The sequence below is a fragment of the Balaenoptera physalus genome (genome assembly GCF_965194825.1).
Source record: "Balaenoptera physalus genome assembly, chromosome: 3".
Lineage (NCBI taxonomy): Eukaryota > Metazoa > Chordata > Mammalia > Artiodactyla > Balaenopteridae > Balaenoptera > Balaenoptera physalus.
The window spans coordinates 11,712,362-11,725,161 of record NC_138890.1 but is presented as its reverse complement, the minus strand read 5'-3'; the positions used below and the strand labels follow the sequence as shown (position 1 = coordinate 11,725,161).

Here is a 12,800-nt window from a genome sequence, read left to right as displayed (position 1 = left end):
CCCCCCCCCACTGGACCCGCCCCCGCCCGCCAGGCGCCGCCCCCAACCCTGCCCCCTCGGGAGAGGAGGGGCGACCGCTGGCTGGCCTTGGGGCGGGGGGTGGGACCGTCCAGTCCCATGGAGCCCGGTCGGTCCAATGTCCCACACTCTGTCCCTCGGGCCATCACGACCCCATTCAGCCCAGCCAGGCGGGGTGCGGGGTCCCCGTGGAGTGTGAGTTGGACAGGGGATCTGTCCTTGGAGGGGGGCGGGATCCGTTCCTCACGGAGCCCACCCAGGCGGGACGGACCATTCAGGACCGCGTTCCTCTGGGGCTGATCAGGACCCACGTCCTCTGTGGAGCCCTTGGATCCGGACCTCCATCCCCCGTGGGACCAGATCAGTTGTGAACCCCATACTCCCGTGCCCCATAGGGTCCATTCGGTCAGGAGCCCCGTCCTCTATCGAGCTGTCATGATCCCAGCCCTCTGTAAATCATGATTTCTGTGCCGCGCAAGGAATCCCGTCCTCCGAGGGAACCGCTCAGTCGGGACCCCCGCGCCGGGTAGTGCCTGCCTAGTGGGGATCCCGCCTTCCGTGAGGCCCAGGAGGAGGTCCTTTTGGAGTACAACAGTCGGGGCGTCCATGCCCGGTAGAGCCCACTGCATCAGGACTCATTCCCCTATGCAGTTCAATGATCAGGGGGCACCGTTTCTCCAGAAGCCGCATCCGAGAGCCCAGCCCGGCAGAAGGGAAAGCCGCTGGGCTAGTGCTCTGGCTGGCTGGCCTCTCACGCATGCGCGAAAGGCTTCCAATCCGTTACCCAACCCTGCCCCAGGTGGCTCCGCCCCCTTGGGTGACGTCATGCTGTCGCCCCGCCCTTTCTTGGTTACCCTCCCCAGGCCTTTATAGCAAGGAGCGGCGCTCGCTCTTTCTTTAGGGGGCTTGGCCTGCAGAAGGCGGGACCCTGCCTGCCTTGGTCTTTGATTGGTCCAGTCCTCTCCAGAGCTGCTTCGAGATTGGTCGGCTCGTGTTCCTCTCCCCTCCCTTCCCAAGGCTTCCGCTTCCTGTTCTGACGGACGCTCCGGCCGTAACAATGATCGGGGACATCCTGCTGTTTGGGTAATTAGGGGGACCAGAGGATGGGACGTGAGGGCCCGACAGGGTGGGGACTGTCCAGGTAACCGCATTCTCCCTCTGCAGGACGCTGTTGATGAACGCCGGGGCGGTGCTCAACTTTAAGCTGTGAGTAGGCCGCGTTGGACCTTGGCTCCATCCGGGGGACCCGTAGCCCCGCCTTCGCGAGCGTGAGCACGCCCTACGCCGCCGGCCCCGCCCCCAGGTCCCAGCCCCCAAGTTCCGCCTCCAACCGGGTCCATCCTTTTGTGACTCTCCGCGCCGCCGAGACTTGAACTGCGGACTCTCAGTTCCCGCGGGATCCCTCTGCTCGCACCCATGAGAGCCTCAGACCCATCCCCCGAGAATCTCTTAGCCCTAATCTGTACCCGCAGCCCCGCACCTGGCTCCCTCGAACCACTCTCTCCACCCCGTCGGTGGCTGCAGGCATGGCTGTGATTGGCTGGGCAATGGGTGGCCCAGGGAACATCACTGAACCGCGCAAAAGAGGTCACACAGCAAACCAACGGTAGGGCTAGAGCTCCCCTCTGAGCTGGGGATCAGGGCCCGGGGACTAAGTGGTCTGTTTGTCCTACTGAAAGTGGTCACTGTCTGCTTCTCTTTGTAGGAAAAAGAAGGACACGCAAGGCTTTGGGGAGGAGTCGAGGGAGCCCAGCACAGGTAAGGCCTCCTTTCTGTACCCTGGAATTGGTACATTTCAGAGAGGACAGTTCTTTTTCACCAGTTTTCTTTTAGGGGTGTGTGTGTGTGTGTGTGTGTGTGTGTGTGTGTGTGTGTGTGCCTGAGTTTGTGCTGTTCCTTCTACCCACCTCTGTCATCCACTGCTTTCTCCTACCAGACCTCCCTGCATAGGTCAGCGCTCATATCACTTCTTACAGTTATAATTTTCTTTTATGTATGCTGTCATTTGGCTAATATCTAGCTCTCACACTTGACCTTAAGCTCCAGAGAAGAGGCTCCAGCTTGTTTTGGCTCATCTGTGTCCTTGTAGTTCCAGCATTCCAGCATGAATGAATGAATGAGTGAATGAATGAACACCCTATTGTTTCCAGAATGCTGTAGGCCTGTTTGTTTAATTTTCAATTAGATTAGCTTTCACATAAATCAGGAGATGTCATATAAAGATTCAGATGTATGATTTTTCAAGAAAAATTGGAACATTCTACAAATTGGGGTTCAAGCGACCTTTTGACACCTGTTGAATAGGAGTTGAGAAGGAGGACCCCACTGAAGCCGGGCCTGTGGCCTCTACCTCATCCCAGCCCCCGCCCCCTTATCTTTGTATCATTTTACATGCCTGGACCCTGGAGGCCCTAGAATATATACTTCCTGCTAAATTGACACATGTGACTGTTTGGACTCTAATGGGACCTGTACATGACTATTGTATCCATTCATTCATTCGTTCACCAAACATTTATTGAACACCTGCTCTGTACCAGCCACTGTGCTAGATGCTGGGGACACAGCAGGGAACAAGACAGAAGTACTTCCTGCCTTTGGGTTGTACTCCTATGGGGTGGGACAAACAGTCCCTAAACAAGGAACAGACAGTGAAGAAGAAGATGTCGGGAGGATAGCAGTGGGGTTGCTGCTCTGGCTGGGTTGTGTGGAGGGAAGGCCCTCTGAGGAGGTGGCATTGCGGCCAAGGTGGTGGGTGCTATGATGGAGCATTGCATGAGGACAATAGGAACCCTAAGGGGCAGCGAATCTGAAGGCAGTCTGACAGCTCCCTTTATTGGGGGCCTGCCAGGTGGTGGCTGCCTTGTTAGGTACTTCCTATGGGTGTTTCACTCCACCTCCATTCCTAAAAGGTAAGGAGCATTTTCCCGTTTTACAGATGAGGAAACTCAGGCTCAGAGATGTGGCTCAACTTGTTTGTGGCCACACAGCAAATCAGCGACAGCATTGGGATTTGAGCCTGGGTTTTTCTGACTCCAGAGGTTGTCCTCTCAATCACTAGACTGTCCGTCTGTTCATTCATGCGTTCATTCAGCAGCTGTATATGTTGCTTACCCACTACATGGAAGGCACTATTCCAGCCCCTGGGGCTGTGATCTATAGATCTGAGTTGGAGCTATGGTAGGTGGGAGATTGGCCACGTGGGCTCGAAAGTGGCGGGAGCATTGGTGACAAGGATAGTCAGAACGGTGGCTTCCCTCTGATCAGGGGCTCCCTGCTAGGCTCCTTCAGACTAGGACTCTGTGTTGGCAGTTGACCCTGTAGATCATGCTCCTCTCCCTCCATCCTCTGCCTGGCTGATCCCTAATATCACAGTGGCTTCATTTATTGAGAGTGTCCTGTAAGGCACTGTGCTGCAGCCTTCACAGTCCCCCACCATCCCCATTTACACAGGAGGAAACTGGGGCACATGTAGGCCCACGTCACCTCTGTGGAAGGTCAGTAAACTCCAGCCCATGTTTTATTTGGCTGCGTTGGGTCTTCGTTGCTGTGCGCTGGCTTTCTGTAGTTGCGGGAAGCCCGGACTACTCTTCATTGCAGTGCGTGGGCTTCTCATTGCGGTGGCTTCTCTTGTTGCAGAGCATGGGCTCTAGGCGTGCGGGCTCTAGAGCACAGCCTCAGTAGTCATGGCGCATGGGCTTAGTTGCTCCACGGCATGTCGGATCTTCCCGGACCAGGGATCAAACCCGTGTCCCCTGCATTGGCCGGCAGATTCTTAATCACTGCACCACCAGGGAAGTCCCCAGCTCACGTTTAAGGTTGGAGTTCACAGTTTCCCAGTGAGACTTCTTCTGACCCCACCCGCCTCCCGATTCACGCCGGGTCGGGTTCCCCCATTATAGCTCCCATGGCACTTGTCCTAGTGAATAATCAGGTGTGTGGTTACTTGCTTAGTATTTGTTCTCCCTGTGAGCTCCTTAGGGCAGGGACATGTGTCTCATTCCTCCCTGTATCCCCTGCACTCAGCTACTCCCTGGGATGAGTGGCCTTTAGTCAGCGTTTGTTCATGGTAAGAGAGGCTATTTTTGTGATCCTGGGCTCAGAGAAGGGCCTTGCCAAGCAGTGCCTTGAAGACATTCTGGGAACGGATCTGTCTCTGACATTTGCAGTCTGTGCTGGGCCAACACTTATACAGGGTATGCTGCTACGTGTCGCTAGCCCTGTGGCATGGACAGCACTGGACTTGTCTAAACCATGTAGAGCAAGACCTTGTGCTCTTCATGCGCTTGGATGGTGCAGCAGTGCCAGGTGGCGGTCATGTTGGGTTGCTGTGGAAGTTTCTGAGCTCCTGCCCGGTGTTCCATCTCTGGTCTGTGGATGACACTTTGGGTAACACCCTTGTAGATCATCTAATCTGGATCCGTTCATTTCATTCTGGAGGCCTCAAGAGGCTGGGGAATCAACTCAGAACCCCAGAGGAAGGTCCTGGAACCCGAGTCTCTGGAGTCTTCTTTTTTAATTAATTAATTAATTAATTGCTGCGTTGGGTCTTTGTTACTGCGCATGGGCTTTCTCTAGTTGCGGCGAGGGCGGGGTACTCTTCGTTGCAGTGTGTGGGCTTCTCATTGTGGTGGCTTCTCTTGTTGCAGGACACGGGCTCTAGGTGCGTGGGCTCAGTAGCTGTGGTTCGCGGGCTCTAGAGTGCAGCCTCGGTAGTTGTGGCGCACGGGCTCAGTTGCTCCACGGCATGTGGGATCTTCCCCGACCAGGGCTCGAACCCATGTCCCCTGCATTGGCAGGCGGATTCTTAACCACTGTGCCACCAGGGAAGTCCTTCTGGAGTCTTAATGTACCAAATTCCTTCTTCTTGGAGTGGTTTCTGTTCGTTGGCATCAGAGGGGACTAGAGTTAGTCGTCACCAAAGCATAACTCCCATTCTGCTTGCCTGAATTAGTATGCTTTTTCAGTTGTAAACACTGAAAACCAGCTCAAAGTGGCTAAAGCAAATTGAAACATCGAAGGGTAGAATGGTCCTTGGGCACATGTGGATTCAGGGCTTAAACTGGCTCTCCAGCTTGTGACCCTCCCCAGCTCTCTTTTCCTCCTGGGTTGGTTTTACTATCAGGCTGGCTTGTGTTGACAAAGGTGACCCTAGAGCAGGGCTTGGCACGTTTTTCTGTAGAAGGCCAGATCATGAATAGTTTAGGCTTTGTGGGCCGTAGAGTCTCTGGTGCAACAGTTCACCTCTGTAAGTTGAAAGTAGTCATGGATAATATGTAAATGAGTGGACATGGCTGTATTTTAATAAAACTTTATGGCTGTTGAAATTTGAATTTCATGTAATTTTTGTGGCTCACAAATACTTTGTTGTTGTTGTTTTTAACCATTAAAAAATATAAAAAACATTCTTCACTCATGGGCTATACAGAAATAGGTGGCAGAGGCCAGCTTTGGCCTACAGGCCATGGTTTGCACCCTGCCTTAGAGGACTGGGCTTACATCTTTGCAGTCCAGCTAGCCTGGCAGAAAGCAGGTGCCTCTTTCCCGGTAGTTCAGGCAAAAGTCCCAGGGCTGGCTCTCATTGGACAGACTGGGGTCACGTGCCCTTCCCTGAGCCAATCAGAGGCTGAGTGCTTGGTCCTCTCAGGGGGTTGGTCAGTGGCAGCTATAGCCTGAGTGCTCAGGGCTGGGGAACAGAGGTGGCCCAAATGAAAAGCCATGCTGCCATTGGAACATGGGGGCAGTGGGTGTGGGGTGGGTAGAAGCACACTGCAGCAGTGACAACAGAAATGTTAGCACTGCTTGTGAAAATGCTTTCTGACTTTCCAGGTGACAACATCCGGGAGTTCTTGCTGAGCCTCAGATATTTTCGAATCTTCATCGCCCTATGGAATGTCTTCATGATGTTCTGCATGATCGTGTAAGTCCAGCCCGCCTCTCTCCTTCGTTGTCATTATCCTCAGGGTCGTTCTCTAGAATGACCCTCTGATGGTCGTTTTCTGTCCTCACAGTCTGCACTTTTGTGTCATGCTTTCTGCTTTCAAAGTAAGAACTCTCCACACTAGAGAGGAAACTGGGGTCTATAGGAATTAAACTATGTCACTGCAGTCCAGGCTGGAGCTTCGATTGGAACATGGCGTTCTTCACGTCCTGGCTGTGCCCGGTGCCTCAGCAGAGGCTGCCAAGAGATGCCTTCCCCTGAGCCCATGGCTCCATCACCTCTCGCCAGCTCTGTGGATTGTGCTTAGCCTATACTTGACTTTGACCGAAGTGGAAAATACGTCTTGAAAGGCTAGCGTGCTGCCGGGTCTTGCTCCCAGCCTGCTGGAAGCCAGCAGAAGTGTATTCAGGCTTTATTTCTGCTTTTTATGCCTATTTTATTTTCTCATTAGGCAAAAAAATCCAATTGGATTGGTTTTCCTTTCAGTGTCAGGACCATGCTGTTAGTGAATTATGAGACTCATAGTAAACAGACTCAGGGAAAAAAACAAGGAGAATCTGGGGTTCTGGGCCAGGCTGTGTCCATCTCCATGTGCTTCCCCTAAAGAGGAAGAGAGTGAAAAGTTGACTGTCTTGAGTCATTGAGATGCTGAATTTGGGGTTGCTGTGCGGTCCTTGTGCCAGCCCAGTGGCTGTTTGAGGGGATGATTCCAGGACTTAGGAGATCGGGGGAGGAGGGGTTTCTGTGCTGCTGAAAAGTATTTTAGAGCCCAGAATGAGGGCTGTAATGTATGCCCAGAGAGGCCCTTTTTGGGAGCTCACATGAGGCCTGCCTAGGTACAGAGAGGGCTCATGAAGAGATCAAGGAATTTGCAGAAGAGTATAGGAAGTATAACTAGCTCTCACAGGAAGTAGAAGTGTTGGGGCGCTCCTCCAGCCTTTGTCTCTCTAGATTCCCACCTATCCATTCTTTCATTTATTTATTCAGAACTGTCTTTTGAGGGCTGTGCTCTGGGATTACAGTTGAGACCAAAACAGCCATAGTCCCTGCCTTCAGCAAATGCACAGAATAACAGGGATGTAAAATAAGCAAATAGGGGGACAAATCAGTTGTGAGGTGGAGAATTGGAAGGGGGCTTGCAGTTTAGGAGGGTCAGGGAGAGGTTCTCTGAGAAGATGCCATTCAAATCAAGACCTACAGAACGAGAGGAAGCCTGCCATTTGCAGAGCTGGAGAGAGGCACAGTAGCACCAGAAGCAGCATTGGCAAAGGTCGGGGGCAGAGAAGAACTCGGTGTGTTTTCATCATTTTGTTCTTTTCTGTCCATTGGCTTCATCGTCCTCTCTTACCTGACTAGCTACTTTTACTGCTCTACCTGCTGGCCTGTGACCAGGATGGTAGCCTCAGGCTTTGTGACCTCCCAGCTCAGCCCAAGGCTAGCTTAGCCCGTAGCCCAGTGTCCTGATTTTGATTTCTGGGAGTATCTAGGTGTCACCCAGATCTACTTGGATTGGGGGTTCCTGCTTCCAGCCACATAGGTCAGGGGTCAGCAAACCACAGCTCATGGGCCAAATCTACCCTCTGCCTATTTTCATGAATGAAGTTTTCATGAATGGAGCCCATGTCTGTCACTGCTTTTGCACTACAATGGCAAGGTTGGACCATTTTGGCAGGCTTACGAAGCCTGAACTACTTACTGTGTGGCTTTTTACAGATCCCTGACCTAGGCCAGCTCTTTCAGCACATGCCGTGAGTGAGGGAAGCTTCTCTCCAGAAAGGGCTCTGTCAGGGAGGCAGTGACTGGCTTTTTCAGGATATCAAAAACTGGAAATCACCTAAGTCTCCAAGAACAGGAGAAGAGTCAGGTAACTGGAAGGACACCCATATGACCAACTGACACAACACCATCATTGATAATGTGCCTGAAGGTCCTGTCTACACAGGAGAATGGTTTGAAAGTAAAGAAGGTTGGGTGTCACCTGTATGCACACTCTGGTGTCAGTTGTGACTTGCACGCAGTAAACATTGAATAAATGCTGAGTGAGTGTGTGAGGGAAATAACTTCCAGTGAGAGAGTTGGAAGGATCTACTCCAGACTGTCCACGGAGGTGACCGTGCTGTGATTGCTGACGAAGTTAGTGGGCTCAAGGGATAGTTTGCTATTCCCTGTACTCATTTCTGTATTGTTGGAGCTGAGCGCAATTGGAAATTTTAAAAAGTCATAAAATACTTGAAATACAGGGAGAAAGGTGTCTGAACGTTTAGAGACCAAGGGCACTGATATCTGCGACTTTGAAACATGAAAAATAAGGTAGATGGATCAATGGATAGATACACAGTAAAGCAAAGCATTAATTGCAGGTGGTGTGTATGTGGGTGTTTGCTGAACTGTTATAACTCTTCTATATGTTGAAATCTTCATTAAAAAAGTATGGGCGGGGAGAAGATAGGGAGAAAATGAGTGTCAAACCATGGAAAAGGGTTTTAATAAGTAAAAAGTGGAAGTCAGTCTTCACAATTCAGTATTTTGTAGTATTTTCATATGGTTGTGCAACCGTCACTACTCTCTAATTCTAGAATACTTCCATCCCCCGCAAAGGGAAACCCAGTACCCATTAAGCATTTCCTTCCCATTCCTCCCTCCCCCAGCCTTGGGCAACCATTGATCTCCTTTCTGTCTCTATGGATTTGCCTATTCTGGGTATTTCATGTTGATGGAATCATACAGTATATGGCTTTTTGTGTCTGGCCTCCTTCATTCAGCATAATGCCTTCTAGACTCTTCCATGTTGTAGTGTTTATCAGTATTTCATTCCTTTCTGTGGCTGAATAATAGTCCATTGTATGGATATGCCACAGTTTGTTTATCTGCTCATCAGTTGATGGATATTTGCAATGTTTCCATTTTGAATAATGCTGATATAAACATCTGTGTACAAGTTTTTGTGCAGACTTAAGTTTTCAGCTTTCTGGTATATAACCAGGAGTGGAATTGCTGGGTCATATGGTAACTATATTTATCTTTTCGAGAAACTGCCAGACTATTTTCCAAAGTAGCTGCAGCAGTTTACATTCCCATCAGCAGGGTATGAGGGGTCCAGTTTCCCCACATCCTTGCCAATACTTGCTATTGTCAGTTTTTTTGATTATAGCCATCCTAGTGGATGTGAAGGTTGATTTGCATTTCCCCAATGGTTAATGACATTGAGCTTTCATGTGTTCATTGGCCATTTGTATATCTTCTTTGGTGAAATGTCTTCAGATCCTTTGCCCATTTTTTAGTTAGGTTATTACTGAATTGTAGTTCTTTTTATGTTCTGGATGCCAGTGCCTTATCAGATATATGATTTGCAAGTATTTCCTCCCATTCGGTGGATTATCTTTTCAGTTTTTTGATGGTGTCATTTGAAGCGCAAAATTGTACAATTTTGATTAAGTCTGATGTATCTATTTCTTTTGTTGCTTGTTCTTTTTGTGTTATAGCTAAGAAGTCATTGCCTAACCCAAGATTATAAGGATTTACCCCTAAGTTTTCTTCTAAAAGTTTTGTAGTTTTAATAGTAGGTCTGTGATCCACTTTGAGTTAATTTTTGTATATGGTGTAAGGTAGGGATGCAACTTCATTCTTTTGCATGTGGTGACCCAGTTGTTCCTGCCCCATCTGTTGTTATTTTTTCAAATAACCTTTTTATTTTGGAAAGAGTTTAGATTTATAGAAATGTTGCAAAGGTAATACAGAGAGTTCCTGTATACAATTGAGCCTTGAACAACACGGGGGTTAGGGGTGCTGACCCTCCTCACAGTCGAAAATCTGAGTATAACTTTACAGTTGGCCGTCCGAATCTGCAGTCCTGCTTCCATAGATTCAACCAACCTTGGATTGTGTAGTACTGCAGTATTTACTATTGAAAAAAATCCATGTATAACTGGGCTGGCGCTGTTCAAACCTGTGTTGTTCAAGGGCCAACTGTGTATCTTTTTAACAATTCTGTGGTTTTCCCCTGTAGGCCTGTATCATAACCTATTCCCAAACTTCATGAACATTTATACAGTTTCTAGGCCTTTTCTATTCCAGATTTTCTTCAGTTAACAGAGTTATCTCTAATAATCGTTTGTTTACTCAAAGGTCTTTTTATTTATGAAAGTCACCACTGACTTGCAGTGATAGAGAATGGGCTAAAATAAAATGTTAGATTCATATCAAGTAGATACTTTTTAAAAGAGTTACTTTTTTTTTAAGTGTACAGTTTGGCAGCGGTGTGTTCACATTGTTGTGTAACAAAGAGTTACTTACAAAATCAGAAAATGATGTAAAATAATCTTAGTGATAGTAACCAGAAAATATTTCCTGAAAGTGTTTTCAAGGCAACCGCTTCCCATCCTCATGGATGTTTCTGCCCTCTGACTTTTCCAGGCTCTTTGGCTCCTGAGCTCCAGATACAGAACCAGAAACCTTCTCAGAGTGTCTCTTCCTCCATTCCTGACGACTTCAAGAATGTTTCTGCCCAGAAAACCGGTGACCTTCCCAGAAAGTCCAAGCTTGTGGTGGGTGGAAAAAATGTTCGCCAAGATGAGCACAGTTTCCCAGCCACGTCACTGTTTTCTTTTCAAAGATATTTTCACTTTGATCTCTGCCTTGAAATGCTGTCTACTTAAAAGAGTTTGAAGGGTGTTTATGTGAGGGGCTGTGGTATCTAGATTGTTTAATCAGATCAGAATCCTTCTTCTACCAAACTTTCACTGGAAACCCATTTCTGGGTATTTCTTGGTTTGTTTTTAATAACCATCCTTTTTTGGTTCAAATTATACAGATTTTTAAAAATCTTTTTTATCCAGGGATCTGAAACAGAAAGGTTGGCTTTTAAGTTTGATGCACCCTCTTATTGGACTGCATTTGTGAGGAATGAACAAGTTCATAGTTGCTGCGTCTGTGTCCAAATTCCTTCCCCATCCCAATGGGCTCTGCTTGGCCACTCCATGCTGCTGAGGTTGTCCCCAGGGCTTGAAGGGTGAAGTGTTATGGGTTCCTGTGGAAGAGAGGTGCAGAGCAGTTGGCAGGGTGGATGGGGGTTTTATGAGAAACTTTGCCTTGCCTTGAAGCCCTCTATTAAAGTAACTTTTGGGGCCATTAATTGTATAGTTTCTAGAATGAGAGTGATTTATGTGGTGATATTGGGACTCAGTTGGGGTCTGCTTTTCAAGTGGATGATTTCAAGGTTGAAAAACAAGCCTCATTGGAGGAAATACAGCATTTTGCATAGAAGCTTCTCTGGTTTAATCGCCAACATGACACTTGGGTGGTCAGTGCCCGGATCCTACAGGTGTTTGATTTATTTGTTGTGGTTTTTGAAATCCTAACTTGCAGGTAACCTGGTGGGAGGAATAAATAAATATGCAGGCTCTTAGAACTAAACAGCATTGAAAATAAAGCTCATTTATGAAAAGGACCTTTTGTTTATACATTTTTTAACCAAGAAGTCCTTTGTAAATTTTTTTTATTTTTGTTACTTTCATCGGATTTTTTTTTTTAATTATTGAATATAGTTGATGTAAAATGTGTTAATTTCTACTGTAGAAGTTGACTTTCAGTTTGAGTTGTTTCAAATTACACTGTGGGAAACACCTAGGATTCATTTATTGTGGAGGCTGTCAAAAAGTCAGAAAAGAGGCAACGTTAGATACTCCTTTTCAGTTTTTGTTCAGTAAATGTTGGGCAGGAATTGGGCAAACATGATTTTGACGGGCTGCACCTGGAAGAATCGAACGAGTTAGTGATAATGGTGGGATTTTGCTAGGCCAGGGTTAAGTCCACTTGTCCTCCTGCTCAGCTAATTCATTCTACTGCATAGCTTCTGTAATTTATTCCCTTGTCAAATCTGGGCCGAGTATCACCCCGTGGTTTGTAAGTAGCAGGGAACAGGGCTGCTGAATCGAGCTTCGCGCAGGCCGGTGTTCTTGTCAGCAGGAACGGACGTGCCAAGATCTTGGCTGGTCAGTCCTCAAGCCATGTGAATGATGTGAGGAAACCTCCCTGCCTTATTCAGACGGGCGCTGAGGTTTCAATGAGGTGAGGCATTTGTGTGTCGTGGGGATGAATCGAGCTCGGAGAAGAGAATGCTGTCATTAAGATTTTGTTTCAATAGTTGTATTTTTCACCGGAGAACTGTTTTCTCATTGTTCAGTTCTTATAAGCAGTGGAGCTGTGGGGGATGCACATCAAAGGCTGTTGTCCATTTTTAAAGTGGCAACTCATGGGTGTTTATCTTTAGGAGGCTTTTCAAGAACCCGCATTGGCACCAAAGGTTACCCAAGTTTGAATTTTGAGTGCGTAGGGTCCCACAGCTTGTAAGTGCTCATGTTCTGGGTCAGTTAGATGTGGGTTCAAATCCCATATCTGCTTCTTGCTCATGGGGCCTTGGCTGGTTATTTCTCCTCTCTAAGCCTCAGTTTCCACATCTTTAAAATAGGCCTGAAAGTCAAACCTACTGGTGTTATTAAAAGGTTCAGTGAACTTGAAGGTGAGCCAGGTGCTTGACTGGGTGGCGCCCAGTAAGCACTCAGTACCTATGGGTGTCCTCACTGCCCGAATTGTCTCTCTTCTTGCCTACATTCATTCAAGCAGTCCACACACAGACCGTTAAAGGAGCAATCACATCATTAAAAAAAATTGGAAACAATTTCCAGCATGGAAAACCTTTTCCTGTCTTCCCATCCCTTTTCTAGCATTTTTCTTATATGTATTGGTATATTCGACATAGTTCCAACAGCGGTAAGGCAGTTTGGGTTCTGCTGTTTTCTTTTCTTTTTTTTAAGTTAAAATATAGTTGATTTACAATGTTTCA

At 47.8% G+C, this 12,800-nt stretch overlaps 1 protein-coding gene across 4 annotated transcripts; it reads left to right on the top strand.

Annotated features, from left to right (window-relative positions):
• Positions 1 to 958: 958 nt before the first annotated feature.
• SMIM7 (small integral membrane protein 7) lies at positions 959 to 11,405 on the top strand (the record flags this gene model as incomplete). Of its 4 annotated transcripts, XM_082456307.1 has the most annotated exons (6): positions 1,019 to 1,101; positions 1,183 to 1,224; positions 1,491 to 1,624; positions 1,724 to 1,776; positions 5,848 to 5,938; positions 10,373 to 11,405. In XM_082456307.1, exons 3-6 carry the CDS (start codon positions 1,545 to 1,547, stop codon positions 10,386 to 10,388), a joined length of 240 nt encoding a protein of 79 aa, XP_082312433.1. In that variant the 5' UTR covers positions 1,019 to 1,101; positions 1,183 to 1,224; positions 1,491 to 1,544. The 4 variants fall into 4 exon arrangements, with proteins under 4 accessions (XP_082312434.1, XP_082312435.1, XP_082312433.1 ...); XM_082456308.1 differs by lacking the exon at positions 1,491 to 1,624 and having other exon boundaries at positions 959 to 1,101; XM_082456309.1 differs by lacking the exons at positions 1,491 to 1,624; positions 10,373 to 11,405 and having other exon boundaries at positions 959 to 1,101; positions 5,848 to 5,942.
• Between the last annotated feature and the right edge of the window lie 1,395 nt (positions 11,406 to 12,800).